Source organism: Theropithecus gelada, chromosome 8 (genome assembly GCF_003255815.1).
Source record: "Theropithecus gelada isolate Dixy chromosome 8, Tgel_1.0, whole genome shotgun sequence".
Lineage (NCBI taxonomy): Eukaryota > Metazoa > Chordata > Mammalia > Primates > Cercopithecidae > Theropithecus > Theropithecus gelada.
This window is the reverse complement of record NC_037676.1, coordinates 96,812,056-96,839,023: the sequence shown is the minus strand read 5'-3', so window position 1 is coordinate 96,839,023 and position 26,968 is coordinate 96,812,056. Positions and strand designations below refer to the sequence as shown.

At 40.6% G+C, this 26,968-nt stretch overlaps 1 protein-coding gene across 2 annotated transcripts in view; it reads left to right on the top strand.

The window, feature by feature from the left end:
• The first annotated feature begins 12,740 nt into the window (after window positions 1-12,740).
• RAD54B (RAD54 homolog B) overlaps window positions 12,741-26,968 on the top strand; it is a 99,832-nt gene continuing 85,604 nt past the window's right edge. The window contains exons 1-2 of one of the 2 annotated variants that reach the window (XM_025393999.1): window positions 12,741-12,862; window positions 19,929-20,079. In XM_025393999.1, coding sequence (XP_025249784.1) covers window positions 19,945-20,079 — 135 coding nt within the window. In that variant the 5' untranslated portion in view covers window positions 12,741-12,862; window positions 19,929-19,944. The remainder of the gene's footprint in view (window positions 12,863-19,928; window positions 20,080-26,968) is intronic. The other variant, XM_025393996.1, reaches the window with a different exon arrangement.

Sequence of the window (26,968 nt, the reverse complement as noted above, 5' to 3'; positions counted from 1 at the left end):
CAACTTTGAGAAAGTAGCCATATTTTCCCCAAGATAATGTCTTAACACACTGAGTCTATGTAAGTGGCATAAAATACAGAGTTCTCCTAATCAGAAAAGGAGTGTATGAGTCTCATCCATCCTTTTATCAATCTGTTTTGGGGAATTATTTGTGACTGAATACAATCTTCATTAAGAAAACACCTTGAAGCAAAGCTTAGCTGTAAAGAATCAGATGTTTAGGTGAAAGGTTATGGCAATCTTTTCATAACTAGTGGCCTTGAAAGACCCAAGTGTCTTGAGCTGCTGTAAAAAAATACCATAGACTGGGTGGCTTAAACAATAGAAATTTATTTCTCACAGTTCTGGAGGCTTGGAAGCCCAAGATCAGGGTGTCAGCATGGTTGGGTTCCAGTGAGGGCCCTCTTCCTGGCTTGTATGCAGCTACCTTCTTAAGTGCTCACATAGTCTTTCCTTGGTGCTTACTTAAAAAGAGAGAGAGCTCTTGTGTCTTTTTCTTCTTATAAAGGCACTATTCCCATCATAAACATCTCATCCTCATGATGTAATCTAAATCACAGTACCTCCCAAAGGTCCCACCCTTTCTAGTACTACCACATTGGGGGTTAGGAGTTCAACATATGAATTTGGGGAAACACAAGACTCAGCTCATTGTGTCAAGATAACTTAAATCCCCTTTGATCCTTAAACCTAATAGGCTCATTTTCCCCAAAGATATAGTTTACACATTAGGTAAAGTTCGAAATTTGCCCCAATATCTGACACAAATACATGTAAAAAATAGTTAATTTTTCTTAAGTAACTATGTTTCTAAATAAGAACATGGCCATATATAGAAACGTAATTTCTTGGTTTGTTTTTTAGCATTAAGCGGGATATAATCTTTGAGAAATATCAGAAAGCTGTTTTTGCTGTTTAAGTTAATACCCAGTAATTCAGACCAATGAAGGTAATAAATTATTAGTGTAGAAACAAATTAATGCCAGGCAAATTTAAAATGTCTTGAGTGACTACAAGTCCCAGATAAATGAGAAGGGAAGGAATCCACCATATTGAGCAGCCCTTACACGCAAAAATCACTTAGTCCTTGTAACAATCCAGCATAGGTGGTATTATCTAATTTTACAGATGGAAAAGGCTGAAGAGCTTGACTCAAGCATGGTAGAAACAGGATTTAAAATCAGGTTCGGTGGTTCATGCCTGTAATCCCAGCACTTCGGGAGGCTAAGGCAAGAGGATCACTTAAGCCCAGGAGTTTGAGACTAGCCCTGGCAATATAGTGAGACCCTGTCACTACAGAAAATTTAAAAATTAGCTGAGTGAGGCCAGGCATGGTGGCTCATGCCTGTAATCCCACCACTTTGGGAGGCCTAGGCGGGCAGATCACCTGAGGTTGGGAGTTTGAGATCAGCCTTACCAACATAGTGAAACCCTGTCTCTACTAAAAATACAAAAATTAGCTGGACACGGTGGCATGCACCTGTAATCCCAGCTACTCAGGAGGCTGAGTCAGGAGAATTGCTTGAACCCAGGAAGTGGAGGTTGCAGTGAGCAGAGATCGAGCCACTACACTCCAGCTTGGGGTACAGAGCAAGACTGTCTCAAAAAATGATAATAATAAATTAGCTAGGTGTGGTAGTGCATGCCTGTAGTGTCAGCTACTTGGGAGACTGAGGCAGGAGGATCACTTAAGCCCAGGAGGTCAAGGCTGCAGTGAGCCATGATTGCGCCACTGTACTCCAGTCTGAATGACAGGGTAGGAAAAAAAAATCAGATTGGAGCAGGGCACAGTAGTGGGGCACCTGTGGTCCCAGCTACTCAGGAGGCTGAGGTGGGAGGATTGCTTAGGCCCAGGAGTTCAAGTCCATCCTGGGCAACAAGAGCAAGACCCCCATCTCTAAGAAATAACAAAATCAGGTTGGCTAGCTCCTAATTCCTTACCTCTCCATCTTGGAGAAGAAGCTACTGTTCAGGTTAAGTGTGTTAGAGATCAAAATTAGTAATTCATCCTAAGGCAATGGAGTTTCAGAGACCCAACACTGTATTTTAGTTATTTCAGAAGTGAGCCTCAAACAAGACATTTCAGGGAAAGTGTTTGTTTGAGACAGAGTCTCACTCTGTCACCTAGGCTGGGGTGCAGTGGTGTTTTCCTGGCTCACTGCAACCTCTGCCTCCTGGGTTCACGTGATTCTCCTGCCTCAGCCTCCCGAGTAGCTGGCATTACAGGCACCCACCACCATGCCCAGCTAATTTTTGTATTTTTAGTACAGACTGGGTTTCACCATGTTAGCCAGGCTGGTCTTGAACTCTTGACCTCAAGTGATCCACCTGCCTCTGCCTCCCAAAGTGCTAGGATTACAGGCATGAACCACTACATCTGGCCTATTTCAGGGAAAGTTTTGAGTGGCATTTAGAAATTAATGAAAGATGCAGAATTCCTTTGAGGACAAGTTTAATCTGTAGAAAAGGAGTTGATAGAATGATTTGTGTTTATTTCCTAAGAAGAAAAAAGAAATACTATGAAATATTGTTATCCTTTATTTAAAAAGAATGTTGCAGGTAGTATTCTGTGTGAAGGAGTAGTAGGCACAGTTAGATTAGCTTTATTGCTTTTTTAAAAAGTAATTGCAAAAACCTGCAGGATGAGAATGTAGGAACTAATGTCTCCTACGCATCTTCTGTGTTCCATATACCCTAGTACAGTGTGGGGAATATAAGGGTGACTAAGATGTATTTTTTGCCCTCAGGAAACTCACAATCTAATAAAGGAAACAATTATGTAAACATCTTTTTTTTTTTTTTTTTTGAGACGGAGTCTCGCTCTCACCCAGGCTGGAGTGTAGTGGTGTGATCTCGGCTCACTGCAACCTTCACCTCCTGGGTTCAAGCGATTCTTCTGCCTCAGCCTCCTGAGTAGCTGGGACTACAGGTGGGTGCCACCAGGCCCGGCTAATTTTTTCTATTTTTAGTAGAGACGGGAGTTTCATCATGTTAGCCAGGATGGTCTTGATCTCCTGACCTTGTGATCTGCCCTCTTCAGCCTCTCAAAGTGCTGCGATTACAGGCATGAGCCACCATGCCTGGCCACATCATTTTTTAAAACAAAAGTTAATGAGATCTTAAGTGTATGCAGTGTATATGGAACAATTCATAATTCTTGAATAATCCAATCATTACATTTCCAACTGATTTTATTGTGGGTTTTTAAAAGTAACTATTTTTAAAATAGTATTTTAAGAAAAGGAAATCTTGGCATTACAATTGTATAAAATCTTTTTGGAATTGCTTTTGTATAAAGACTAGTTTTTGGGGGACTTTTTTTGTTTCGTTTTGTTTTTTTGAGATGGAATCTCACTCTGTCACCCAGGCTGGAGTGCAGTGGCCTAATCTCGGCTCACTGCAACCTCTGCCTTTCAGGTTCAAGTGATTCTTGTGCCTCAGCCTCCCAAGTAACTGGGACTACACTACAGGCACAAGCCACCATGACTGGCTAGTTTTTTGTATTTTTAGTAGAGACAAGGTTTTGCCATGTTGGCCAGGCTGGTTTCGAACTCTTGAGCTCAAGTGATCTGCCCTCCTCGGCCTCCTAACGTGCTAGGATTTCAAGCGTGAGCCACTGTGCCTGGCCTAAAGACTAGTTAAGCAGAAAAGATTATCTATGCAATTTTAATTTTTATTATTTTAAATTCATAGGACAGTTAGGAGTTAATGAGTAGGATCTTTTAAGGGTCATATAACTTCATAATCTAGAGAAGGGGTTGCAAACTAAAGTACTAGCAATACACATTATTGTATTAACCAATCTCCAGAACTCATTTTTTTTTTGAGACAGAGTCTGCTCTGTTGTCCCGGCTGGAGTGCATGGGCATGATCTTGACTCACTGCAACCTCCACCTCCCGGGTTCAAGTGATTCTCCTTCCTCAGCCTCCTGAGTAGCTGCAATTACAGGCGCACGCCACCAGGCCCGGCTAAGTTTTGTATTTTTAGTAGAGATGAGTTTTCACCATGTTGACCAGGCTGGTCTCGAATTCCTGCTCAAACTCCTGACCTCAAGTGATCTACCACCTCGGCCTCCCACAGTGCTGGGATTACAGGCGTGAGCCACTGTGCCCGACCAGAACTTTTTCATCTTTCAAAACTGAAATTCTATACCCATTAAACAACTCTCACTTCCCTGTCCCCCCAGCCCCTGGCAACCGCCATTCTCCTTTTCTGTCTGTAAATTTGAGTACTCTAAATACCACATGTAAGTAGAACCGTATAAATTTGTCTTTTGCGGCTGGCTTTTTTCACTTAGCATAATATCCTCAAGGTTTATTCATGTTGTAGCCTGTGTCAGAATTTTTTTAAAAGACTGAATAATATTCCATTACATGGATATGCCACATTTTGTTTATTCATCATTGGTTGATGGACATATGCGTTGCTTCCACATTTTGGCTACTGTGAATAATGCTGCTATGAACATGAGTGTACAAATATCTTTTCAAGACCCTACTTAGAATTTTGGGGGGTATATATCCAGAAGTGGAATTGCCTAATGATATGGTAATTCTGTTATTTTTGATTTTTGAGGAACCATCATACTGCTTTCCACAGCAGCTGCACCATTTTACATTCCCATCAGCAGTGCAAAGGGGTTCCAATTTCTCCACATCCTTGCCAATGCTTGTTATTTTCTGTTTTGTTTTGGTTTTCATAATAGCTCTCTTAATGGTTGTGCTTCTGACTTTTAGGGAGAAGCCAAAAATCTGGATTACTGTGTAATCAGTTTTCAAATATGCAATTAATTCAATTTAAAAATTAAAAACATTTTGTGAGCAAAACAAAAAATTATGCAGGACAAAATGTGCCCACAGAGTTTCAACCTGAAGAATTTGATGATAGCGTCTGTTTTAGAAATCACAATGGAATTTCTATAAAGAGTTATTTTTATTTGGGAAGGTGAAATTTACCAGGTATATTTGTGATAGGACATGATGTTGTGGAGAAGTTCTTTGTGACCAAAAAGCCTGGTTTTGAGAACCAGTTCTCTGCTCTACTAACTAGCTGTGCAACTTTAAATCACTCCTCTTATCCTAAATTTCTTTTCCTTTCTTTCTTTCTTTTTTTTTTTTTTTGAGACAGAGTATCGTATCGTTCTGTCACCCAGCCTGGAATGCATTGGCACAATCTTGGCTCACTGCAGCCTCCCCCTCCTGGGTACAAATGATTCTCCTGCCTCAGCCTCCCGAGTAGCTGGGATTACAGGTGCTCACCACCATGCCCAGCTAAATTTTATATTTTTAGTAGAGACGGGGTTTCACCATGTTGGTCAGGCTGGTCTTGACCTCCTGACCTCAAGTGATCCATCCGCCTTGGCCTCCCGAAGTGCTGGGATTACAGGCATGAGCCACCGCTCCTGGCCTATCCTAAATTTCTTTATCTGCTCTGCCTACATCAGTAGGTTATGGGGATTAAATAAGATTTGTATTTGATTTTTTTTTTACATGTAGAGCATTATTACTTTAAATTAGATCCTCCACTACCTAGACAAAAATATACTTAATATGCCTTACTTGCTAAGTTATTTCTGAAGCCAGAAATTAGTGCCTGCTTGATAAATAAGTGGAAATTATGTAAGTAGAATTATACTAATGTTTAATAGCTCTACTGAACAATATTGATGTGGTTTTAGGGAGACTATCAGTTTGGGGACACTTTTACAATGGTTTTTTGGACATAGATTCTAAGTGAGGATAGTCCAGTTTCTGTCTAAGCAGAATTTCCAGGATACTCAGGGCATATGGTAATATTTTTTAAATGTAAGGAGGTGGTAATTGCAGGGAACAGTGAGTAGTCTACTTTGGCCAGTGTAGGAATGTAGGGACAGTGTAGAGGGGATGGAGGGGAAGGTATATTTGGAGACTGGGGTCAAATTATCAAAGGTCTTATTTGCTATGCTAAGCCTTAGGGAGTAACTGAACTTTTTAAATGTGAGTGGCATTTTCAGATTTGGTACACTTTTATGAGCTTCTATCAGTCAGTCACTATGAAAAATGTTTTCACGTAACTCCCAATCAGAAGTATTCTTTTAAAAAGGGAACTGGTAGGGGCACTGGCTGACGCCTGTAAATCCCACCACTTTGGGAGGCCGAGGCAGGAGGACCACTTGAGCCCAGGAGTCAGAGACCAGCCTGGGCAACATAGTGAGACCCCCATCTCTTAAAAAAAAAAAGTAAAAATAGCCCAGGTGTGGTGGTGCACATCTGTAGTCCCAGCTACTCAGGAGGCTGCGGTGGGAGGGTTGCTTGGGCCTGGAAGGTCAAGGCTGCAGTAAACTGTGATTGTGCCACTCCACTCCAGCCTGGGTGACACAGCAAGACCTTGTATCAAAAACTAAATAAATAAAAATTGAAAAAATACAAAGATTAAAAGATAATTACTTTGGTGCAGCAGAGAGGAAGGATTAGAGAGGGAAGAGCCTGAAGGCAGACCAATAAAGAAGTTACAGCAAAGTTCTTTATGAGCAATTCTCAAAGAGCAGTCCCTAGACCAGCAGCTCAGCATCACCTGCGGATTTGTTAGAAATGCATATTCCTCCAGCCTGGGCAACATAGCAAGATCCTGTCTTTACAAAATATATATTAAAAAATTAACCAGGTGTAGTGGCATGTGCCTGTAGTCCCAGCTACTGGAGAGGCTGAGGCAAGAGGAGTCCTTGAACTCAGTAAGCTATGATCATGCGACACTGCACTTGAACCTGGGCAACATAGGGAGACCCTGTCTCAAAAAAAGAATATTCTTAAACACGACCCCAGGTCCAAGAGGGGAGGGGCTGACAATGTGTGTGTGCTTTAACAAGTCCTGCAAACAATTCTGTTAAAGTTTGATGCACTCTAAGGTTTCAGAACCACTGATCTATATCAATGGTTTTCTTTTCTTTTTTCACTTTCTTTTTTTTTTTGTTGTTGTTGTTGTTGTTGAGACGGAGTCTTGCTGTGTCGCTAGGCTGGAATGCGGTGGCGCGATCTCGGCTCCCTGCAACTTCTGCCTCCCGAATTCAAGTGATTCTCCTGCCTCAGCCTCCTAAGTAGCTGGGACTACAGGCGCCTGCCAACATGCCCAGCTAATTTTTCTATTTTTAGTAGAGATAGGGTCTCACCGTGTTAGCCAGGATGGTCTCAATCTCTTGACCTCGTGATCCGCCCGCCTCGGCCTCCCAAAGTGCTGTGATTACAAGTCAATGGTTTTAAAATTTAGGAATCATCTGGGGAGGTCTTTAAAAATGCAAGTTTTGGGGGCCTACAAATCTCTCTTTAAAAAGCTTCTCAGGAGATTCTAATAATTCTTCTAAGGAGATTCACTGTTTGGATACAGTGACCTAAATGAAAGTAATGTTCTCAGCTAGGATAGTGGTAATGGAAATGAAGGGATTACATAGAACAGATATTTGTCAGATACTGTAATACTGCTAGAATTATATTAGGCCATGATGGCATAAAACTCAATAAAGCAGTTACTGTTCTGAAAGAACTTTCTAGTGGGAGAAGAGAGGGGCAGGTGCTTGGGAGCAGAATGAGGAAAATGTAGGTAGCATTTTGGAACAGCAGAATTGAAGTTCAAATGTCTGGAGGTTTCCGGATGTGGTAAGTAGTGTCACAGGCTCCAAATGGATCACAGAGGGTGAAGATGAAGATGAAATGACAACTAGATTTGGCAGTTTTGAAGATTTTATAACCTTTGTGATGGCAACTTTATTGGAATGAGAATTTGAAGGTAAGGTAAGCAGAATCCGTAATGCTATTTGTTGGCATGACTGAGAAATGAAAGTATAGGTGATGGGTACTTTTTCAATTTGATGGCGAACTGAAGAGAGATTGCTAAAAACTATATGTATCAAAGCCATCTGCTCCTCAACTGTTTACATATAATGATTGACTTTGAATATGTGGCCTTAGACTGTATCTGCAGAGTCTAGTTATGTTTTTTGGGCTTCCACACTTTTGACTACAGACTTCTTTGAAATTCCATTTCTTATTATTGTGTTCTAAGTTCTTATGTCTAATTTCACATCTGAGATGTTCTGTCGCCAGGCTGGAGTGCAGTGGCACAACCTCGGCTCACTGCAACCTCTGCCTCCCGGGTTCAAGCGATTCTCCTGTCTCAGCCTCCTGAGTAGCTGGGATTACAGGTGCCCGCCACCATGCCTGGCTAATTTTTGTATTTTTAGTAGGGACGAAGTTTCACCATGTTGACCAGGCTGGTCTCAAACTCCTGACCTCAGATGATCCACCTGCCTCGGCCTCCCAAAGTGCTGGGAGCCACTGCGCCCAGCCACATATTCTTGAGTTTAAAATGGAATAAGGTTTTGAGGTATTCATTTAAAAAAAAAAATGCCGAATTACATGATTTTCATTTTAAAGCAATAGACAAAACAAAAATATTAGTTAAATAAAAATTCTTAAACTTTTTTTCAAGTTAATAAATCTCAACAAGTTATTTGAGTTGACAAACTGTGTAGTATTCCCCACGGAAAGTCTCTTGGTTTGCTAAGAGATACTTTGGACATATTTTGGTAAAGCTTTGGTCCTCTTTAAGTCTGCAGCTGCTTTCAGTTGTTTCCTCTAGGAAGGATGCTTTTAGATGTTCTGGTAATCCTGGAATGGTAGAATTGCTACTTACTCTGATGAAACATTTCACCTGGCCCTTCCAGAACAAGTTAGGGTCCTCTGGAATCACTGTTCTCTTTAAGCTAAATAAGGAATCAAAAATAATTCACCTGAAAGCCCAAGTCATATAAAATAAATATTATCCACAACTGCTCTATTACCATGTGAAACTTATTAATTTATTTTTTTACTGAAGCGAAGTCTCACTATGTTGCTCAGGCTGGTCCTGAACTCAAGCTATCCTACTGCCTCAGCCTACCAAGTAGCTGGTATTACAGGCACGCACAAGCACACCCAGCTACCATGTGAAACTTTAAAAAACTGTTCAATAATTTTCCCTCCAAAACTTATTTGGATGAAAAAGTAAGAAATTAGTAATGAATAGAGCTAGGTACTAATCCTGCCTTTGCCATTCATTAACTTCTGTGTGATATGAACAGATCACTAGTGGGCATTATTTTCTCATATTCTGAAACATGAAATAGAAGTAGGAATGTGTGTAGTGGGGAGGTGAATATGAATCAAAAGAGAAATGTACTACAGATGCTTATTATAAAGTAAAAAATAACAGTCCAAAATTGATCAAGTGTAGTGGCTAGGAGACAAGTGGGATCACAACTGAAAAAGAAGGGTAATCAGACTAAAAGGAGGTGTCCAAATTATTTTTCTCCTCCCCACTCCTCCCACCCCAGCTATAATGTTGATGCTGCTTAACCAATTAACTAACATTACCAATAAGTAATAACCAATTAATGTGTTAGTTCAACATTAAAAGTCTCTGTAACTAACACATTAATTGGTTATTACAACCAATAAGTAATAACCAATTAATGTGTTAGTTACAGAGACTTTTACCTCCAATATTTGTTACTGTTAACCCCAAGGCACACTATAATGTCCTTATAAAAATGTTTAGGGTGATATACTTGGCATTTAACGATTGAAGAAGGAAATGAAATGAATACCAATATATTGGTGTATACCAATATATTCATTTCCAAAGATATATGTATCCACATAATTGGACAAAGACTTTGATTTTTTCTTTTGAGACAGGGTTTCATTCATGTTGCCCAGGCTGGTTTTGGACTCCTAGACTCAAGCATTTCTCCCCACTCGGCCTCCCAAAGTGCTAGCATTACAGGCATGAGCTGCCACACCTAGGCCTAAATTGCATTTTATTAGTTTCCTTTAGAGATAATCCAAAATCAGACTATACACTTCTGCAGAAAAGTACTTTTGAACTACACATTATGGTGTCCTTTGCATTACCAAGTACTTCATGTTTAGTATTTGTTGAATAACGGAAATCTTGTTTTTTAAACTTCTTTTTCTTTTTTTTTTTTGAGATGGAGTCTTGCTCTATTGCCCAGGTTGGAGAGTGCAATGGCACGATCTTGCCTCACTGCAACCTCCGCCTCCTGGGTTCAAGCAATTCTTCTGCCTTAGCCTGCCTGGTATCTGGGATTACAGGCACCTACCACCATGCTCAGCTAATTTTTGTACTTTTAGTAGAGACAGGGTTTCACCATGTTCACCAGGCTAGTCTTGAACTCCTGACCTCAAGTGATCTGTCCGCCTTGGCCTCCCAAACTGCTGGGATTACAGGCGTGAGCCACCATGCCTGGCCTTTTTAAACTTTTTACTTGAACTAACGTTTGACTTGCAGAACACTTGCAAAAACAGAACAGAGAGTTCATGTGTACACTTCTTTCAGCTTTCTTTCTTTTCTTTTTTTTTTTTTTTTTTTTTTTTTTTTTTGAGACAGAGTCTCGCTCTGTCGCCCGGGCTGGAGTGCAGTGGCCGGATCTCAGCTCACTGCAAGCTCCGCCTCCCGGGTTCACGCCATTCTCCGGCCTCAGCCTCCTGAGTAGCTGGGACTACAGACGCCCGCCACCTCGCCCGGCTAGTTTTTTGTATTTCTTAATAGAGACGGGGTTTCACTGTGTTAGCCAGGATGGTCTCGATCTCCTGACCTCGTGATCCGCCCGTCTCGGCCTCCCAAAGTGCTGGGATTACAGGCTTGAGCCACCGCGCCCGGCCCTTTCTTTTCTTAAGAGGCAGTGTCTCACTATGTTGCCCAGGCTGGTCTTTTCTCAAACTCCTGGCCTCAAGCAATCCTCCTGCCTTGGCCTCCAAATAAATATAAACAAATATTTTTTGAGTGCAGTCTGTAAGACTAGTACTGTTCTGGCTGGGCGCAGTGGCTCACGCCTGTAATCTCAGCACTTTGGGAGGCCGAGGTGGGTGGATCACGAGGTCAGGAGTTTGAGACCAGCCTGGCCAATATGGTGAAACCCCGTCTCTACCAAAAATACAAAAAAATTAGCCAGGCGTGGAGGTTCATGCCTGTAGTCCCAGCTGCTCGGGAGGCTGAGGCAGAAGAATCGCTTTAACCCAGGAGGCAGAGGTTGCAGTGAGTCAAGATCATGCCACTGCACTCCAGTTGGGTGATAGAGTGAGACTCCGTCTCAAAAAACAAAACAAAACAAAGCAAAAAAGACTAGTACTGTTCTAAACACATGGGTACAGCAGAGAATAAAGCAAAGATCTTGCCCTCATGTAGCTTATATTCTGAGAGTAGTAGAAAAACAATAAACAAGTAAGTGTATGTTAGGGAATGGAAAGTGTGATGAAAATCTATAAAACAGGGTAAGGGAGATAGAAGATGAGACAAGAGAGTAACAGACTGTCAGATAAGGCCCTTTGACTACTTGATATGTGAGTAATGATCTGAAGTGAACAAGCAAACCAGACGCAAATCTGCAAGAGGAATGTCCCGGCCACCTTTAGCCAATCTGTTTTAGATTTTCTGAACTTCCCAGATGATATTAAGGTAGGCTGCAGACACTACGAGAGCTAGCTTGTTTTCTGGTTACCCTTACTCTTTACGTGTCCCAGTCCAAAGACGACGGGGGTGCAGTTTACCAAGGTGCCCAACCTTGGTAGGTCCCCATTTCAAATTCTTGTAACCCTGGCTCCGGGAGCTGCCAAAAGCACAACTCAACCTATGAGGTGCTCTTTATGACTGGAAAAAGTCCCCAGGATAAAAGCTCCTTAAGCACATTCTTCTTTTTTTTTTTTTTTTGAAACAGGGTCTCTCTCTGCTACCCAGGCTGGAGTGCAGTGGTGCCATCTCAGTTCACTGCAGCCTCCACCTCCCGGGTTCAAGCGATTCTCCCGCCTTAGTCTGCTGAGTAGCTGGGATTACAGGCGCGCCCCACCAAAACCAGCTATATTTTTAGTAGAGACCGGGTTTCACCATGTTGGCCTGGCTGGTCTCGAACTGCTGACCTCAAGTGATCTGCCCCCCTCGGCCTCCCAAAATTCTGGGATTACAGGCTTGAGCCACCGCTCCCAGCCTCAAATTACTCTTTTAAATAGCTGTACCTATTTACACTCCTACCAGCAGCCCAAGAGTTCTCACTGTTTCACATCTTCATTTCACCCTTGATATTTTTTAGCTTTTACTTTTTGTCAAACTGTTGGATAAAACTCAGTAAACAACCTTTAGCCATTCTCTATCCTTTCAGATTAGCCTTTCTAATACCATTTTTCAGGGATAGCTGACTGTGTCATCGCCTAGCACTTAGAAGGTGCTAAGCAAATACTCATTGAATGATGTAACTTTCCTATTTAATATCCTTTAATGCTTTTCCAAGTCCGGGGGCGGCTTCCCTTTTCTGAGAGCCTAATAATCACATATTCATTTCTATATTCCCAGAACCTAACAAAGTTTGAAAATTATCCTGCAGGCAACACTAGGTCAATGTTTTTTCGGATTAATGAATAACCAATAGGATATCGTATACCTCTGCGATGCACGCATTTCTATTATCGCACACACCGAATCATACCTTATTTATTACTTATCCACGCAGATGGTGAGATCTGTAGTCTCGGCATCTACACTGTGTCTGAAAGTAGGCACGAAACCGGTATTTTTTTAATTGAACCGTAAACTTGAATCAAACTTGGAAGCCTTTAAAGGGAAACGCAAAGGTACATGCGCAGTGATGCAATAGAGTCGTCCAATCAGAGTAGGGCAGGACTGGACAGTGCAGCGGCTAGGTAGTGCGCACGCGCACCGGGCTCGTCCGCGATTGGCTTCGCCGAGGCGGGAGCCTTGAGCTTCTCCGGTGGCGAGGGGAGCGCTGGTTACCAGAAGTGCTTCTTTGCAGGGCCAGTGGTTTCTGTCAGATTTTCGCCGGTGCGTCCTGGAGGGGGAAGCTCGGGAGGCCGCGACAGCCTGTAGGCTCGTGCGGGACAAAGCAGGGAGTGGCGCCGGAGCAGGCCTCCGAGGGAGGAGGGAGGGAAGGAGGCAGGAGCGACCGAAGTGGCCTCCTGCGGGCCTGCAACTTTGGTCTGAAGTGCGAAGGACGCCCTGGCTGCTGGCCCCGGGGGGCTAGGAGCGAAGGGCGGGTGGTGGGGGTGTAGAGGTGTGCGTTTGTGTGCGAGGGATGGTTCTGGGCTGTGGCCCCTGGGGCCGCCCCTGCTGTCGCTTTGCTCAGGCTTCTGTGGCGTTTGGGTCTCTCCCTCACTCCTGCACTGGGAAGCCCCTTCCCCAGCACCAGGGGGTGAAGGCTCCGCGAACGCCCTGGAGAGTGTCGGTACGCCTTCTTTAGGGACTTTTACCTCCTCGCTGGTCAGGTTTTTCTTGTATTTCCTTAAAATCTTTTAATCGATTACCTTATGAAAGATTTTCTAGGTAGGTACAGATGCTTCTCGACTTACTACGGAGTTGAAAATATCCTAAGTCGAAAATGGATTTAAAACAGCTAACCTACTGAGTATTTAAGCTTGGCCTAGCCTACTTTTGTTATCAAAAAAATTAATTTTCAGCGGTTTATTTTATATTTGGGGGTACATGTGCAGGTTTGTTGCATCGGTATATTACGTGGTGCTGAGGTTTGGATACGATTGATCCTGTCACCCAGGTAGTGAGCATAGTACCCAATAGTTTTTGAACCCTTGCTCCTCCTTTCCTCCCCCTTCTAGTTGTCGCCACTGTCTATTGTTGCCATCTTTATGTTCATGAATGCCCAGTGTTTAGCTCCCATTTATAAGTGAGAACATGCAATATTTGATTTTCTGTTTCTGCTTTAATTCGCTTTGGGTAATAGCCTCCAGCTGCACCCATGTTGCTGTAAAGGACATGATTTCATGCCTACCTTAAACATACTCAGAACACTTACCTTAATCTACAGTTGGGCAAAATCATGACCACAGACAGTTATGTGGTTACTTGCACAGTTTCTACTAAATGCTTATGGCTTTCTTAAAAGTTGAAGAATTCTAAGTGAAACCGTCCTAAATTAGGAACCATCTGTATAGCCGCAGTCTCAAAGGAGCAACTTAAGGCATGAAGTGAGATAATTACTACTTTATGTAGTTGGAAGTCGAAAAGCAGAAACAGCAGGGAAAGACTGTTGCTGGTTCTTGGTAGAGTTGGTTTACTTACATTCTTGCATCCCAGACGTTTGATGGTTGCACATACCTCTCTTTAAAGCCCAGACGAACCCAAAGATTCTGGTCATTGTCCTGTATGTTGAACTACCCCTTTTGTATCTCCCCCACAGGACCTTCGTCATTTCTATTCTCCAATAATACTAATTATAGATAGTAATATTACAGATAACATTGAGTGCTTATGTGTCAAGTTTTGTTTTAAGTGCTTTACATATTTCATTTAATCCTCCCAACAGTTCGGTGTGTAAGTATGATTATGGTACCCCCTCTTAAAGATGAGGAAACTGAGACACATGGAGCCTAAGTAAACTGTGCAAGACCATTGGGAAGTGTCAGTATTTATATTCAGGCATTTGCTTTCAAAGTTGTGTTCTTATTTACCACAGTGTAGTGCCAAGTACTTGTGGCTATCTGGTGTATTGCAGTTGTCAGCCTGGCCTTACCATTTTACTTGGAAGGACTGAAGCTAATAGGTGTTATAGAAGTTGTAGCATCACATCAGGGCTACCAAATGGCTTTATTTCTAGGACCTGGGAAAAGGGCTCAGACAGCACTAATTAATTAATTAATTTATTATGGACAGGACAACATGAACATACAGAACTAGTTTAAAAAGCTATAAGGGTGCAGTACTCTTTTGGGGGGAAATGTACTGATTTCTGCATTTTACTTTGAAATGCATCAACAAATTAAATGTCTTGATGGGTGCCTAAGGTCATATGTAAATAGCACAGTTTGGATTCTAGCCAGGCAGCCTGGCTGGCTCCAGAGTCAGTCTGTTTTCTTAATCACTGCTCTGTGATGATGCTTGTATGCTTGCATTATCATTTTTATTAGTTTACAAAATAGGAAGGTTGAAAAATCAGAAATCATGTATTAGATGTAGAAGGGTTTAGGGTAGTAATTCTTCACATTTAGTGTTGAAAGAAATTTTAGCATCTAGTTCATTCTTTATTTTATAAATGAGAAAATTGGTGTCTAGAGAGTTAAATAGCTTCCCCAAAGTTAAGCATCCCTGAAATAGCAGAATCTGAACTACACTCTGGTTTCCTTCATTTCTACTGTTGATGTTTCTAACTACTGTATTTTTTTAAGTGTTCCTTTTGAAAAAGTGTCAGAATTTTCACAGTATTAAAGGGAGTCTGATTAATGTAGAGAACAGAATGATGTGGACATCATATTTTTATTAATGCTCTCTAGAATTTGTTAGTTTAAGAAGGCTCATTATCTTATTTCAGTTGAACTATAGTCACTAAAATCTTTAGTTTTAAATTTCAGCTTCTATTGTTCTATTTCCTTTGACCATTAAGTAACTGAGTCTAAATGCAAGGCCTAACATCCATGTCCTTTTGTGACAGTTGCCATTAATCAATTTCAAACTTGTGTCAATTATATTTTTAGAGACCTGTAGTATTCTGCTTACCCATTATAAAAAGGAAATTAGTTTAATGAAGTTATTTTGGCATGACTTGTTTGGCCAGAATTTGTATTTACTTCTGGCATTGGCAAATACTGCTTCTAAAGCAGTCAAAAACCATCTGTTTCATAATTTGCTCTAAGATTAAAGATTATACTAATAGAGATCTATTTTGTTGTTGAATAAGAAATGGAAGAGAGTGACCTCTACTACTCATTCCTCAAACTATGTAAAGGCTGGTTATATATCAAATATTTACATGTTTCATCATTTTAACATTGATGAAATTAGGAAATGTCTAACCATCAATGATAGTGTATCATAGTTTAATTGGCTACACTTTTTTTCTTGGATACATAAAATAATGGTACATCTTACAACTAAAAAAATTTTTATTTTTAAAATATTTACTTTTAAACATTTCTTTTATATGGACTAACAACCAAGAGTATATCTTACAATTGATGGCATTTTAGATTTGATGAAATATGGTAATTTAAAAAATCTAATTCATGATACTTTTCCCTATTACAAAGGTAATATTTTCATTGTAAAAAATTTGAAATATACAGAAAATAACTCAGAATAGAATAAAAATTACTGGTTATTCTAACCAGACCTAGAAATAATTACAGTTAATATTGTGGCATGTGTTTTTCTAGTTTTTAAAAAACAATTGTGTATTTTAATATATGACATATATATCTACTTTATAGCAGTATAATTTACAGTGTGCAGTTAGATGTGTACATTTTGATGTTTTGATATACAGATGTATATATACTCCTGTAACCACACTACAATCTTATATAGATTATTTCTGTCACTTCAAACAAGTTCTCTCATGCTCGTTTGCTTTCTAGTCTTTTAAATGTACATATACGTGTTATCCTTTTTCTTTTTCTTTTCTTTTTAAAAATTAGAATGAGACTGGACATGTTTTGTCGCCATTTTTCCTTTGATTTATCAAAAAATATTTCTCATGTCATTAAACATTTTTTTAAAGTGTTGTTCCCTGCCCCCTCCCCGCCCCAATTAATGGTATCGTTCACATAACAAATACTGAACTCCTTCTGCGTATTTGGTACTGGCAATATAGTGATGAATTGTATGTAAGATTTCATGCCTGAGTTAATAGCTCAGGGGGAATGATAGGGCAAATTTCATTGCAGTATGAAAAGTGCTTGGGTAGTGCATATGCAGAAAGGTCCTCCAGTCCAGTCTTTGGGAGGAGATGAAGAGGGCTCATGGTTAAGACTTCTAGAGGATAAGGTAGAATTAATCAGGCAAAGAAAAGTCGGAAAAAGCATTCCCAACATTATATAAGAGAAAGTTTGTTCAAAGCCTAGAGAAAAAGAGAACATGGCTAGCTTGGGGAATAGTACTGACTCAATTTTGGTGGTGTATGAAGACAGTGTGTTCTGTTGTGTGGGTGTACCATAATTTATCTTGTACTTCATTATAGACATTCTTTTTCCTTTTTCCCCCTACTGTAATTAATACTAGCATGATTATTGTTTTTTCTTTCTTTGTTTTCTTTGAGACAGAGTCTCGCTCTGTCACCCAGGCTGGAGTACAGTGGTGCAATCTTGGCTCACTGCAACCTCTGCCTCCCAGGTTCAAGCGATGCTCATGCTTCAGCCTTCTGAGTAGCTGAGATAACAGGCATGTACCACCACACTTGGCTAATTTTTTTTTTTAGACGAAGTTTCGCTCTAGTTGCCCAGGCTGGAGTGCAATGGCGCTATCTCAGCTCACCACAACCTCTACCTCCTGGGTTCAAGTGATTCTCCTGCCTCAGCCTCCCGAGTAGCTGGGATTACAGGCACGCACCACCACGCCTGGCTAATTTTGTATTTTTAATAGAAACAGGGTTTCTCCATGTTGGTCAGGTTGGTCTTGAACTCCTCACCTCACATGATCTGCTCAGCTTAGCCTCCCAAAGTACTGGGATTACAGGTGTGAGCCACTGCACCCGGCCTCAAATTTTTATATTTTTAGTAGAGACGGGGTTTCGCCGTGTTGGCCTGACTGGTCTCAAACTCCCGACCTCAGGTGATCCACCTGCCTTGGCCTCCTGAAGTGCTGGGATTACACTCGAGCCACTGTGTCCTGCCCAGCTGATTATTCTTATATATGGTTACTTAGTATTATCTCTGATAGTTCCTTAGGTTAAGTTGCCAGAATTGGAATTTCTGGGTGAAACAGATAACGTTGGTAGTCATGTTCATCCTTGCTGATGGCTTATGTTAAATAGTGTTTTGTGGTATTGTTTTGAATTGGAGTACTTGCTACTATCCATTTCAGAAACATGATGTATGTATGTAATGTCCTTGTTTTCTGTCTGTTCCCCTATCCAGTCCTCATAGAAATAAGATTGAGCAAAAGTTGGGAAACCTGGTTCTAGTCTCTTGATTTATATTTTTAAAAATTCCACTGTTTTCAAATGAAATAGGATAGTAAAAACAAATTGAATTATAAAAATATCTTTTAAATTATCAGATTTCATTCATTCAAAATATTTGTTAGTGATGTTAATGTATCTGTCACTGTTGCCAGACACATTATAGTGATTACTGGTGGAGAAAACAAGCATGAGATTGCTACCCTCATGTGGTTTATGGATTAGTGGAATAGAAAAAAAGCAACATGTTTGATATTTGTATGTGAATTGTATTTCCTTATATTTTGAAATTTTTATTTAAATTGCTTTAAAGAAGATACCATGATTATACTTAAATTTTTGATAAATTGACATATACTTAAATTTACACCATTTGTATTAGTCTGTTCTCACACTGCTAATAAAAACATACTTGAGACTGGGTAATTTAAGGAAAGAGGTTTAATGGACTCACAGTTCCACATGACTGAGGAGGCCTCACAATTATGGCAGAAGGCAAAGGAGAAGCAAGCCACATCTTACATGGGAGCAGGCAAGAGAGTTTGTGCAGGGGAACTCCCATTTATAAAATCATAGGATCCCGTGAGACTTACTCACTACCATGAGAATAGGCCCTGGCCTTGACGTGGGGATTATTACAGTTCAAGGTGAGATTGGGGTAGGGTTACAGCCAAACCATATCACCGTTCAATTTAAATCTTAAATTATTTTCAGTAGCCCTTGATGAAAAATAAAATCTTATTAGCTATTGAACTTGTTTTCTTTTTCTTTAGAACAAAAAAAAACAAGAGATGGGCTCTTTTGGGCTCAAGCGATCCTCCCACTTTGGCCTCCCAAGATGCTGGGATTAAGGATGTGGGCCACTTTGCCCAGCCTGAAGTTGTTTTCTCAGGCTTATTCTCTTATGTTTTATTTTTGTTTTTTTCAGTTGAAGTCTTGCCGCTATGTTGCCCAGACTGGTTTTGAACTCCTGACCTCAAGGGACCCCCTCAGCTCAGCCTCCCGAGTAGCTGAGACTACAGGCATGCACCACCAAGCTCCTCTTATCTTTTTTCTTTTAATTTTTATTTTTAATAGAGACAAAGCTCCTAGGTTCAAGGGATCTTCCCGCCTCATCCTCCTGCCTCATCCTCCCAAAGTACTGGGATTACATGCATGAGACACCACGTCGGCCCCTTTTACCTTTTTACATATGTCATGGCTGTATTACCACACCAAACTTGAGTCTACCTGCCTGGCACAGCAAAGCTGTCTGCAGACATTGGGATTTGCAGCAAGAGAAAGTGAGACATTTATTGCAGGGTGCCAAGCGAGGAGAAGTGGGCAACTAATGGTTAAGACTCAAACTCTGTGATGGCTTACATGCAAGCATTTTTAAAGATGGGGAGGCAGAGGTTACAGGCAAAGTCATAAATGAGTGCATCATTGATTTGGCCTAAAAAGGCGAGACATCTTGAAGTGGGGGCTTACGAGTCACAGGTGTATTAAAAGATTCTCTGATTTGGGATTGGTTAAGGAAGTGAAGCTTTGTCTAAAAACTTGGGGTCAGCAGGCCTCTGAATAAGAAATTTAGAAAAAAGAATAGCAGAGTTCAGTCCTTTTTCCCCTAATGTGGGGTGTGTGTGTCAGTAGACGCATTTGGTGGGGTTCTGGATTTCTGAAAAACAACTCAAGGACATATGTTAAGATGTTACCTTTAGTTTCTATAGGGAACCAAACATTTTGTCACTCTAACTTCCCTCACCATTATTTTAAGCTATTACCTTCTTGCTAATCATATTGCTCATATACTTCTCAGGGCTAGCTAGGTGCCTGGAAGTTCCTTTGAAGGAACTGAAGATTTTCCTTTGTTTCTATGCTTGGGGGGCCAGGCAGGCCCCTAAGAGGGGTTCCTGCTGCATCTCAGTTGTAGTTTTGAGCTATTTTTATATTTGGGGGTGATTGTAATTAGATTCATAGATAGTTACTGTTTTGGGTATTTTTCAGGTCACCACTGCTGAATATGAGACGATCTGCAGCGCCAAGTCAGTTGCAGGGAAATTCCTTCAAAAAACCAAAATTTATACCTCCAGGAAGAAGTAATCCAGGTCTGAATGAAGAGATTACAAAACTGAATCCAGATATAAAACTATTTGAGGTAAGACAAAACAGGGCTTATAATATAGATAATATAGAAAAGCATGTATGTTTAAGAAAATGCCATTTAAAGAGTTAACAGTATTTTCTGCCTGTTGGAATTTTCAGTATCTCTGAACACATCTTCTGAAAACCTTGGAAATGAAGATTACATAATTTTTTTTTAAAAGGAATAACAGGATGGGCACAGTGGCTCATGCCTGTAATCCCAGCACCTTGGGAGGCAGAGGCAGGAGGATCACTTGAGCTAAGGACGTCAAGACCTGCCTGGGTAACATAGTGAGATACCGTCTCTACAAAAAATAAAAATTTAGCGGGGTGTGGTGGTGTGCACCTGGAGTATCAGCTACTCAGGAGGCTGAGGTGGAAGGATCACTTGAGCCTGGGAGGTCGAGGCTGCAGTGAGCTGTGATTGTGCCACTGCACTGCAGCCTGGGCAACACAGCAAGACCCTGTCTCATTCAATCAGTCAGTGGAATAACATGTACTTGGGTCTATAAAATAAACTTTTGGTGATGGTAAGTACCTCTTTGAGGGAAGGGGTGGAGATTCTAATCGGTGTTCTTTTTAAAGTTAGTACATAAGTAAGTGAAAACTTCTTTAAGGTGATTTAAAGAGAAAAGACACATAATGATTTGTATCACTATTCCAAACATTTGTTCTCATTTTTATCTATAAAAAGTGAATACTGGCTGGGTGCGGTGGCTCACGCCTGTAATCGCAGCACTTTGGGAGGCCAAGACAGGCAGATCATCTGAGGTCAGGAGTTTGAGACCAGCCTGGTTAACATGGTGAAACTCCGTCTCTACTAAAAATACAAAAACTAGCCGGGCATGGTGGTGCACGCCTGTAATCCCAGCTACTCCAGAGGCTGAGGCAGGAGAATTGCTGGAACCCAGGAGGTGGAGGTTACAGTGAGCTGAGATCATGCCACTGTACTCCAACCTGGGTGACAGAGCAAGATTCCATCCTCCCTTAAAAAAAAAAAGAGTGAATACTGGAAGCAGTTTTAATGTGTCTCATTTACTATTAAGAAAAAGGATTGTTTTGGTCTTAGGCCTAAGATCAAAGGTGTTAGTATATATGAAAGGTATATAAAGTATAAAGAAGGCATATAAAATGGAGAATTCACGCTACCTACTACTCTGCAATTCCCTGATCCTTTTATGCTATAGGGATTAAAGTCTATTAATTTTTTCCCTCTTCTTTTTTATTGTGATTAAGCATATATAACGTAAAATTTGCCATCTTACCATTTTTAAGTGTACAATTAAGTGGCATTAATAACTTTCACACTGTTGTGTAACCATCACCACAATCTGTTTCCAAAACTTTTTCATTACCCCAAACAGAAACTCTGTACCCATTAAACATTAACTCCCTGTTCTCTCCACTCAGCTCCTGGTAACCACTATTGTACTTTCTGTCTCTATAAATCTGACTGCCCTAGGTACCTCATGGAAGTGGAATCACACAATATTTGTCCTTTTGTGTCTGGCTTATTTCCATTAGCGTAATGTTTTCAAGGTTCATCCATGTTGTAGCGTGTATCAGAACTTAAATTTGTTTGTATGGTTGAATAATCATTATGTGGTTTTACCACATTTTGTTTATCCATCCATTAATCTATCTGATGCATGCTTGGGCAGTTTCCACCTTTTGGCTATGGTGAATAATGCTGCTGTGAACATTGGCATCCAAGTTTCTGTTTGTGTTCCTGTTTTAGTTCTTTTGGGTTATAACTAGAAATGAATTTGCTAGGTAATGTGGTAATTCTGTGTTTAGCTGTCTGATGAACCATCAAACAGTTTTTCATAGCTGTACCATTTTACATCTCCACCAGGAATGTGTGATGGTTGTAGTATCTACATCCCCAGGAGTACTTGTTATTTTCCATTTAAAAAATTGTTTTATTATTGGCATCTCAGTAGGTGCGAAGTGGTATTTCACTGTGGTTCTGATTTGTATTTCCTTAATTACTAGTGGTGCTGAGCATCTTTTCATGTGCTTATTGGCCATTTATATATCTTTGGAAAAATGTCTATTTAAGGCCTTTGCCTGGTTTTTAATGGTATCTTTTTTTGTTGAAAAAACCTTCTAATTTTTGACTCTGCTTTTTTGGTCTGTATGTGTTTGTTTTATCCTATATTTCTTTACCAAGTAGATTGTTTAGCACTTACCAATGTAAAAATTCTGGCACACTGTAAGGAGAAAACATAGGCTTTTTTTTCTTAATAAGGTTTTTCTTTCTTTCCTTTTTAAAATACAGCTTTATTTAGGTATTGATAGAGTTTGGATATTTGTCCCTTCAGAATCTCATGTTGAAATATGACCTCCAGTGTTTGAGGTTGTCCTAATGGGAGATATTTGGGTCATACGGGATGGTTCCTTCATAAATGGCTTTGTGTTGTTTTCATGGTAATGAGTGAGTTCTCACTGAGTTCACATGATAAAAAAGAGTGTGGCATCTCCCCACTCCCTCTCTTGCTCTCCCTCTTGCCATTGAGACACAGGTTCCCCCCCACTTTTTTTTTTTTTTTTTTTTTTTTTGGAGACAGAGTCTCACGCTGTTGCCCAGGCTGGAGTGCAGTGGCCGGCCACCACGCCCAGCTAGTTTTTTGTATTTTTTAGTAGAGATGGGGTTTCACCGTGTTAGCCAGGATGGTCTCGATCTCCTGACCTCGTGATCCGCCCGTCTCGGCCTCTCAGAATGCTGGGATTACAGGCGTGAGCCACCGCGCCCGGCCTTCAGGTTCCCCCTTTACCTTCTACCCTGATTATAAGCTTCTGGAGGCCCTCATCAGAAGCAGAAGCTGGCACCATGCTTCCTGTACAGCCTGCAGAACTGTGAGCCAAAATAAACCTCTTTTCTTTATAAATTACCCAGCCTCAGATATTCCTTTATAGCAATGCAAACTGACTAATACAGATATAACTTAAATACCATACTTACTACAACTCAGTGGTTTCTAGTATGTTCACAGAATTGTGCAACCATCTCCACAGTCAATTTTAGACCATTTTCATGACACCAAAAGAAACTTTTTATCAGTAATTTATTTCTTATTGCCGAAATATCAGTTTTCTTTTACCACTGAAACAAATTACCACAAATCTAATAGCTTAAAACAACACAAATGAATTATCTTATAGTTCTGTAGGTCAAAAGTTCAACACAGATCTAAGATCAAGGTGTTGGCAAGGGGCCTACATTCATTTCTGGAGATTTTAGAGGAAATCTGTTCCCTAGCCTTTTCCAGCTTCTGCAGATCACCACATTCCTTGGCTCGTGGCGCCCTTCTTCCTTTTTCACAGTCAGGGAAGCATGTTTGAGTTCTCATGTTTTCTTCTCTTTGGTTTTCTGCAGCTAGAACTCATTTGATTAGGTTAGGCCCAACTGCGTAATCCAGGATCATCTCTCCATTTCAAGGTCCTGGTCCTTAATCACATCTGCAAAGTCCTTTTTACCACATAACAATACATTCACAGATTCTGGGGATTAGGGTGTGGACATCTTTGGGAGCCATTATTCTGCCTACCACACTGAATAATCTTGTTTTAATATACCACATTTTATTCATTCTTTAGTTAATGGTCATTTGGGTTGTTTCCACTTTTTAGCAATTATGAATAATGCTCATGAACGTTTGTGTATAAATTTTTGTGTGGATATGTGTTTTCATTTCTCCCTCCTTCCCCCCTTCCTTCCTTCCTTCCTTCCTTCCTTCCTTCCTTCCTTCCCTCCTCTTCCTCTCCTCTCCCTCTCCTCTCCCTCTCCTCTCCCTCTCCTCTCCCTCTCCTCTCCCTGTCCTTTCCCTCTCCTCTCCCTCTCCTCTCCCCTCCTTTCTATAGGGTCTTGCCCTGTTGCCTAGGCTGGGGTGCGGTGGCACCATCATGGCTCACTGCAGCCTCCACCTACTAGGCTCAAGTGATCCTCCCACCTCTGTCTCCCTTAGTAGCTGGGACCACAGGCATGTGCCATCATACCTGGCTAATTTTCAATTTTTTTATAGAGATGGGTTCTGCCTTTGTTGCCCAGGCTGGTCTCTAAGTCCTGAACTCAAGCAGTCCTCTCCTCAGCCTCCCAAAGTGTTGGGATTACAGACGTGAGCCACCATACTTGGCCATGTTTTCATTTCTCTTGAGTGTACTCCTAGGAGTAGAATTGCTGGATCATATGATAATTCTATGTTTAACCTCTTAATGAACTGACAGACTCTTTTCCAAGCTGACTGCACCATTCATTCTTACCATCAGTATATGAAGGTTTTAATTTTTCCAAATCCCTACCAACACTTACTATCTTTTTGATGACGGCCATACTAGTGAGTGAAGTAGTACCTCACTGTGGTTTTGCTTTGCATTTCTCTGATAGCTGATATGGAGCACTTTTATGTGTGCTTATTACCCATTTGTGTATCTCTTTGGAGAACTCTCTTTTTTTTTTTTGAGACAGAGTCTCGCTCTGTGGCCCAGGCTGGAGTGCAGTGGCCGGATCTCAGCTCTCTGCAAGCTCCGCCTCCCGGGTTTACGCCATTCTCCTGCCTCAGCCTCCCGAGTAGCTGGGACTACAGGCGCCCGCCACCTCGCCCGGCTAGTTTTTTGTATTTTTTAGTAGAGACGGGGTCTCACCGTGTTAGCCACGATGGTCTCGATCTCCTGACCTCGTGATCCGCCCGTCTCGGCCTCCCAAAGTGCTGGGATTACAGGCTTGAGCCACCGCGCCCGGCCTTCTTTTTTTTTTTTTTTTTAAGGCGAAGTCTCGCTCTCTCGCCCACACTAGAGCCCAGCCAATATTTATTTATTTATTCATTTATTATTTTTGAGATGGAGTCTTGCTCTGTCACTCAGGCTGGAGTGCAGTGGCACGATCCTGGCTCACTGCAACCTCTGCCTCCTGGGTTCAGGCGATTCTCCTGTTTCGGCCTCTGGAGTAGCTGGGACTAAAGGCGCCCGCTGCCACACCTGTATCTACTGAAAATACAAAAATTGCCACACAATTTTTGTATTTTCAGTAGAGTTGGGGTTTCACTATGTTGGCCAGGCTGGTCATGAACTCCTGATCTCAGGTTATCCGCCTGCCTTGGTGTCCCACAGTGTTGGAATTCCAGGCGTGAGCCACCATGCCCAGCCAAGATTTGTTTTTTGATGTAGCGTCTGAGGACTAATTCCAGACAAAAACTCTGATTTACTATTTTTTCTTTTAATTCTATAAATAAATTAAACATTTTAATTTTTAAAACTGAAGTGGGCATTTTTGAAGTTATACAGCAATTTTAAGCAAGGTAACATGAGAAGCCTAAAAGTATTAGGCTTAGCAGTCAACTCTGCCATCTTTTTACTTTGTCTATTACATTCTTAACCTTTTGTACTTAAATTATTTCTTATCTTAGATTGAATTAACCTATAGTGAGAAAGTATTGCTTTGGTGACTTCAGTGGTTTTTACTTGATTGGTCTGATAAATACAAAATCTGGGACAAATTGAACATCAAAGAAATATACTAATGGATTATAACCCATTGAATAATATAGGAGTTGGAATCCATACTAATATATGAAAATAAATGAATAAATAAATAAATGAAGAGTAAGCTCTTCCTTATAGTGGAATGCTGAAGCATAGAAATGGAAGTAATGATGGTGTTAGAGAGTCTCAGTGGATGCCGAAACTAGTGGGTAAATGTTCAACGAGGAAATAGGATATTTGAATATACTCAAGTATCTCCTCACAACATACTTAAAAAAATGACAAAGGGAAAAATACTTTGGCAGACACCACCTTAATCAGCGATCAAAGTTAATACCTCTAGTAATGGAACAAACTGATACTATGTGCCTCCTAATATGATGAACTGCTGTATTCTTGCCCCAAATTCACCATCTGAAACTAATCATAGGGAAATATCAGAGAAATCCAGATTGAGGGATATTCAGCAAAATAACTGGCCTGTAATTTTGAAATTTCAAGACCAGAAACGATAAATAAAGTTAGCGATTAAAGGAAACTGAAGGAACGTAGTGACTAGATGTAATGTGTGATCTAGGATTGGATCCTGATTTGGGGAAAAATCTATAACAGACATTATTGGGATAAGTGACCAAATTTGAACATAGACTGCGGATTAGATACTAGTATTGTACCAGTATTAAATGATCAATTTTGGTAATTTTTCTGTGATTATGGAAGAGAGTCTTTGGAAACACTTGAAGTATTTAGAGGCAAAGGAGCATAGTGTCTGCAGTTTACTCTCACGTGTGTGTGTACACATATACACAGAAAGAGCGAAGGGGGAGAGAGGGAAATGGAAGAAGATGTAAACAAGTGGTTAATGTGGGTAAAGGTGTATGGGAATACTATTTTTGGAATGTTTCCATGAATTTGAGATTATGTCAAAATAAAATGTTGCAAAAAAGAAAATTCATGACCTTCATTAGTTGACTTACTTTAAAATCTGATCAGATATAAAAAATAAAAAAAAGATTTTATCAGATAGGTTTTTTTTGGAATGTTTGTTTACTAGCCATGAAGTTTATTAAGATGAGTATTTATAGTAACATGACAACTTTGCCTGTTGTGAGTTTCTATTATTTTTAAAAAATTCTGTCTACTGTGGTAGACAGAAAAAATGATCCTTTAAACATGTTCATGTCCTAATCATTGGAATCTGTGTTACCTTACATGGCAAAAGAGACTTTGCTGATGTGATTAATGTTAAGGACCTTGAAATGGGAGGTTACCCTGGATGATCTGAGTGGGCCCAATATAATCATAAGGGTCCTTGGAAGTGGAAGAGGGAGAGGGAAGAGGATCAGAGAAAGAGATGGTGATTAGGGAAGCAGGGGCAGAGAGATGTAACATAGCTGACTTTGAATATGGAGGAAGAGGGC